Below are 6,761 nucleotides of genomic sequence, written 5' to 3'. Positions count from 1 at the left end.
GTTGACAACAAGCGAGCGAGCGAGTAGGTTTACGAGGTCTTTAGAGTATAACATATGTGTATAACTGTTGTGTGTTGAATAAAGTGAACTATTTGAATTTCCGAATCCCTTCTATATCTTTACACTAAGTTATTAAATTCATAGTTTAATAAACAGGATATATACAAGGCACTTGTTCAGTTCAGCCTCACAATCTTCAATTTTGAACAAAGGAAATATTAATTGTTCATAAAGTACGACCTGCACTCTTTCTGGCAAACTATTGCCTATATAAAAATTACATTAAATTTGGAATAATATTGCTTTGCGTAGGTTCTGATAATAAAACAATTGAACTATTTTTAACTGGCATTTGATATATCTATATCAACTGTTTCTTCTTTCAGCAATGCCCGTTTGTCTTCTTTACTAGTAGCTTGTCGTTTACCACCAACTTTACGTTTACCTCTATTGAGTACACCATTTTCTTCTTCACCCATCATACGCAAAATTTGCGTTTGATCAGAACTTTCTATCGGTGCGATCGAAATATCACGAACAACACTTTCAGCTGACGGTGCTTCTTCTACAGCAGTATAGAGCATTGCCTTCATTTCCTATTAACCCAAAGAGGTCATTTTAATTAATAGTGTTCTGATCTTTCATTGTACAGAGTGTCTCAGAATAAGTAGGAAATATTTTGGGAGTGGCTTCTATATACCTAAACCATAAAAAGTTCATATGAGGATATGTCCTATTTGACTTTCTTTTCAAATTATAACGGTTTTTCTTTTGCAATTCATATTTCTTTCCGTAGACAAGTATTGTGTTTCTCAAGTTTCCAGCAAATACAGACTACATCTGGATATTTAAACATGGTAAGACATTCATTGGTAAGATATCTGCAAGCTTGCATTGGAATATAAAAATACCATCTCAAATACCTTTTATGAAAAGCAGTATATAATGTAGTATACAAAATAAAAGAATAAAAATTAAATCCACTATAACTCGAAAACAAACTCAAGTAAGATATATTTATATAAAGTCTTTCTATTGTTTATATATGCAGAAGCTACTCCTAAAATATTTCCTACTTATTCTGAAACACCCTGTGTATCTCCATTAGCATAGAAATAAATTTTTAACAAAGACAATTAAAATATAAATATTTTAATTTCCAAGGCTATTTTATTTTACCTCATAGCTTATGTATTGCTTACGCCATTCAGGCGTAATGTGAGCAGACAGATGTTCTGCAAACTTCATCTTGCTTCAATTGATGCAATAATCTGCAATAAACAAATTCGTTTAAATTATTGCTAAAGCGATATAAATATATAATATTAAAAATTTCCATAAAATAATTATGTATATAATAAAGCATACATAAAAGAATGAGATATATAAGTGAAGTACAAAGTGAGAAAATCATATATTATAATTGAAGAAACTTTTTTATTTCTATAGTCTATATATCTTCATAAACAATATTTACTCGATGTATTAATTTATTATTACGAACAGCGTATACCAAAAAAATAACAATATAATAAAATGAGCAAAGTGAAATATTATGATAATATAATTGCAAAGTAGAAAATGAAAAGATGAACAATTTAATCAAATGTTTCGTTTCACGCTCGTCTTTAAGGAATTAAACCACGAAAGAGGTCACATACACATATAATGCACTTAAAACCTTTGTCGGCAGTACTAAATCAATATTTTCTGAATTCGTTTACTTCATGATAAATTATTATTACTTACATATTGTAAAGATATAGGAGGGATTCGGAAATTCAAATAATTCACTTTATTTCACACACAACAGTTATACACATATATTATACTCCGAAGACCTCGTAAATCCACTCGCACGCACGCTTCTTGTCAACCGACTCTTCCAGATGCTTCTAAACGACTGCCAATCGTCCTTTGCCTCAACTCAGGCCTGGACACGCCATGACGCTTGAACACACACATTCGCATGTACAGTGTAACTGTATCATCTTCCTGACGCATATATATGGATGTCTTTATTCTTACTTCTTATGTTTAACTGTCAAGCTTTACACGACACATAGCACCATTGTTTCTTCATACGTACAGGCGATATTCATTAGACGGCTAGAAGTCTTTTTATTACTTAATTTAGAACGTTTTTCGCAAATATAGATAGCTTCTAGTGTCCACCTGTATAGTAAGGATTGACGAGAATTTTCCGATTAAATACCTTTGATAATGTCATCGCTGGAAGATTTATTTCAGTTAGATAAAATGCTTATATGTGATATGTATATAATCTATAATAGTTACATGCAATTTATAATGTTAAGCATTCATATTTCGATTCTTACTTTACAAAAAAAGATTTTGTTTATATGTTTACGTACATATGTATACATGCATATTGAATGTAAAAAATATATCCTCATATATATATATATATATGTGTCGGAGATGAAAGGACACCGGGTTTCCGTTGGAGTTGCTTGGAAAACCTCAATACCGTAACATTTAAGAAATAACCCAACACAGCCATTCGAAATTTGTGACAATGAGCCTTTGGGCTCGAGGCGACCATCGGTCGCCGAAGCGTGGCCACGGTCGCGGGATGAACGTTCCGCTTAACAGAGATATGAAGTTACATAGCTTTCCTTTAAAGAATTGGCAGTACCGACACTTGACAATGAAACATTGTAACAGTTCCGCGGCTCGTCACACGGGGACCGCATTCTTTGAGTAAGATGATCGCCGGATGCCGATGCATCATTCGCGGTTTATGCTCGGATAGTCTGAGGAGCCGCTACAAATCTTAGGACTTGGTCCTTCCGATTGACAAACAGTCTTTGTTCTATCCGCCCGTAAATCTGTCACCTATTGCGGAAAGATATGGGAGATCAGATTTCCTCACGTGCGACGCTTCCCGCCAGGAACTCTCTCTCAAAGGCGGTTAGCATCTTTTGCTAACCGCCGATATAGAAATTAACCAATTAACAGCAACGCCCATTTCCCTCACCCTCCGTGTGGAGGCTTTCTTTGACGAATCCGATGATCTCGTGCCCTTAGGCACATCCCATCATAGTCTTCCTCTGCAGCGTCGTCGTGACGGAAAGTCATTCCCTTTCTGGCAGTCTCATTAGCTATACGCCTAGTGTGCTTGTACGATCGGTGAATAATCTACGAGTCGAATCCGACTTAGACTTCGAAGCAAAGTATATTCGTTATCCCGTGGACCGTGGATTCGCTTTATCGAACCTAGGGCCATTGTCATTAGCGTCCAGCTACCGCGTCCGATTGTCAATCTTGTATCAGCCATACTTGTGTAATAAATATCGGTGCGACAACCATGAACAACATTGGTGAAGATTCATTAAACGCCCCTAACGCCAACCCGACATCAGAAGTGGGATCACCACCGTCTACGATTAAGGAGCAGCTTCTGGCCATCGCGAGTGAATTGAGAGAGCAAAGGGTGAGTGCGGATCCTAAGGAAATATCATTGCCGCATTTCAATCCCGAAGTCGAGGGCGCCGATCCGCTCGCGTGGTGCTCACTTGTTAGTCAGTTCATGGACGAAAGGCCCATCCGTAGCGACGAGCTATTTTTCATTCTAAGCCGTACAATGGGCGGTAGTGCCGCACCATGGTTCGCGCGGTTACCGTTCGGTAAGGGCTTCACCTGGACCAAATTTAAGGAATTTTTCTTTATGCGCTATGGTGGTAAAGAGACGGCAACCTCAGCGCTAATAAAGATGGTGGCCGAACCTCAGCAGGAGGACGAATCCATAGGAGCCTATGGTGTTCGTCTCCGTTCCCTCCTCGGGGCAAGGTGGGGTCATCTGAACGTGGACGAGACGATCAACGCCGCCGTTCTTCATCACCTGAGTCTGCGCGACGAACGTATCGAGAAATTAGCGCTTACAAGTGACATCAAGACTCTGGACCAATTTTGGACGGAAATGAATGCTTTCCACTACGCGAAGAAGAGGCTGGCGCCTTCGTCAGAAAATCCATCAACGGGCCCCGAAGTTAAACGGCAGAAGCTACCTGACCCCCGGATCAAGTGTCGTCACTGTGGTATTCCCGGGCATAAAATAGCGGAGTGTCGTACGAGAATGAGAACCGAGGGACAGGAGAAAAGCCGACCGGCTGGATCGTCCAAGGTGTCATGCTTCAAGTGTCGCGGAGAGGGCCACATCGCACCCAACTGCCCGCTGCTGCAGAAAACAAATCGCAACCCTGATAACGAACGTCGAGTCAACTCCTGCGTGGTGGAGTCTTCAACTGGTAAATTAAGCCATCTGGGTGAGTCGTTCTCGTTTTATTTCGATTCTGGAGCCGAATGTTCGCTAATCAAAGAGTCCGTAGCCTCGAAATTTTCCGGCAAAAGAACGACCGAAGTAGTAGTAATGCGAGGGATAGGAAATCACCGTATTAATTGCACGTCTCAAATTGCATCCATAGTACGTATTAATGGTTTTGCGTTGGAAATAATTTTTCACATCCTTGCCGACGGCTACCTAAATTACGACATCATGATAGGCCGCGAAATTTTGAGCCAAGGTTTTAACGTAAATATTACCCAAAATAGCCTCAGTATCTGCAGGGCAAAAGCTGCCAATGTTTACAATGTAACCGCCGAAAGTAAAATCGATATTAATGGGGTCGACACCGAGGTGTTCGGCAAAGACAAAGACCGATTGATCTCCATCCTCGAAGAATTCAAAAGTTCATTTATTACGGGTTTCCCGCGTGCACGAGTAAATACGGGACAGTTAGAGATACGTCTGATCGACCCTAATATCACCGTACAAAGAAGCCCCTACAGGCTTAGCGAGGCAGAGCGAAGCATAGTGCGCGAACGAATAAGCGAATTAATTAAGGCAGAAATTATAAGGCCTAGTAACTCACCGTTCGCGAGCCCTATGTTACTCGTAAAGAAGAAGGACGGCTCGGATAGGTTGTGCGTAGATTTTCGAGAGCTAAACAAAAATACGGTCGCGGACCGATATCCTCTACCTCTTATCGCGGATCAAATCGCGAGATTGCAAAGGGCGAAGTACTTCATTAGCCTCGACATGGCCAGCGGGTTCCATCAAATCCCCATTCATCCCAATTCGACAGAATATACAGCGTTTGTCACCCCCGACGGGCAATACGAGTATACGACGATGCCGTTTGGATTGAAAAACGCACCGTCCGTTTTCCAGAGGGCTATTCTCAATGCCTTGGGCGGCCTCGCCCACTCGTACGTCGTTGTCTACCTGGATGACGTCCTAATCATCGCTGAATCGGTAGATCAGGCTCTAGAAAGATTACGCATCGTACTAGGTACCCTCGTAAACGCCGGGTTCTCCTTCAATTTTTCGAAGTGTTCCTTTCTCAAGACGTCTGTACTTTATCTCGGGTACGTAGTTCATAACGGAGAAGTTCGCCCAAATCCGGGTAAAATACAAGCCTTGAGTTCTCTACCGGCACCAACGACCGTCGCTCAACTTAGGCAGTTCATAGGTTTAGCCTCCTATTTCCGAAAATTCGTCCCTAAATTTTCGCAGGTAATGAAACCATTATACGCACTTACCTCCGGTATTAAAAACCTAACTTGGACAGATAGACACGAAACCATAAGGCAAAAAATAATTTCCATCCTGACCAACGAGCCGGTGTTGATGATATTTGACCCGAACTACCCGATAGAATTACATACTGACGCTAGTTCGGACGGATACGGCGCTATTTTAATGCACAAAATCGACGGCAGAAACCGAGTAATAGAATATTACAGTAAGAGAACGAGCCCCGCGGAATCCAGATATCATTCATATGAACTAGAGACCCTGGCAGTCGTAAACGCCGTTAAACAGTTTCGCCACTATTTACACGGACGGGAATTTCTCGTTGTCACTGATTGTAACTCGTTAAAAGCAGCTCGTAATAAAGTAAGTCTAAGTGACAGGGTTCATAGGTGGTGGGCTTACTTGCAAACTTTCACTTTCGACATTATGTATCGAGAAGGCAAACGAATGGCCCACGTAGATTTCTTCTCGCGTAATCTTGTAGACAGCGACCGCGCCCCCACCAACAAGATCGAAGAAAAGAAAATTAATCTGGCCGAAATCTCGGAAGATTGGCTACTAGCGGAACAACGTCGCGACCCTCAAATTTCTGAAATCGTCAACAAACTGCGAAACGACGAGCTCGCGGAAGACATTGCGAGTACGTATGAGTTACGATCCGGTACCCTTTACCGTAAAATACAAAGGAGAGGCAAGACCCTCTGCCTGCCCATCGTACCAAGAGGGTTTAGGTGGTCCGTCATTAACCACATACACCAGTCAATTATGCACTTAGGTTGGGATAAAACGCTCGAGAAACTGTACGAGTATTACTGGTTCGAAGGGATGGCGAAATATGTTCGCAAATTCGTAGAGAACTGTCATGCTTGTCAGATTTCTAAGGCGAATTCAGGCAAAGTGCAAGTTGAATTACATCCCATACCTAAGACCAGCATACCTTGGCATACCATTCACGTAGACATAACGGGAAAGCTGAGCGGCAAGAACGACTCGAAAGAATACGTCATCGTCCTGATCGATGCCTTTACCAAATTTGTATACTTACACCACACTCGTAAAATAGACTCACTTAGCACCGTTAAGGCACTTAAGTCCGCCATATTTCTATTCGGCAGTCCCTCTCGGATAATAGCAGATCAAGGGCGATGTTTTACCGGCAAAGAATTTCAAGATTTTTGTAAGGATAGACAAATTAAACTCC

General features: G+C 41.3%; 1 protein-coding gene across 1 annotated transcript; it reads right to left on the bottom strand.

Moving 5' to 3' along the window:
- On the bottom strand, positions 1-1,909 carry LOC132915941 (solute carrier family 53 member 1-like). Its single transcript, XM_060975704.1, has 3 exons — positions 1,750-1,909; positions 1,180-1,271; positions 1-596 (listed from the first exon to the last, which is right to left on the bottom strand). The coding sequence occupies exons 2-3, from the start codon at positions 1,246-1,248 to the stop codon at positions 342-344; spliced, it is 324 nt and encodes a 107-aa protein (XP_060831687.1). The 5' UTR covers positions 1,249-1,271; positions 1,750-1,909; the 3' UTR covers positions 1-341.
- Between the last annotated feature and the right edge of the window lie 4,852 nt (positions 1,910-6,761).

This window comes from Bombus pascuorum, unplaced genomic scaffold (assembly GCF_905332965.1).
Source record: "Bombus pascuorum unplaced genomic scaffold, iyBomPasc1.1, whole genome shotgun sequence".
In the NCBI taxonomy this organism is placed as follows: Eukaryota; Metazoa; Arthropoda; class Insecta; order Hymenoptera; family Apidae; genus Bombus; species Bombus pascuorum.
The sequence above is the reverse complement of the archived record's forward strand: the minus strand, read 5'-3'. Positions and strand labels throughout refer to the sequence as shown.

Excerpts from the sequence above, each read along its gene's own strand:
- LOC132915941 (XM_060975704.1), bottom strand. The coding sequence starts at position 1,248 with ATGAAGTTTGCAGAACATCTGTCTGCTCACATTACGCCTGAATGGCGT. Across the intron at positions 597-1,179 it reads AGCAATACATAAGCTATGAG|GAAATGAAGGCAATGCTCTA; the intron begins GTAAAATAAAAT and ends TTGGGTTAATAG.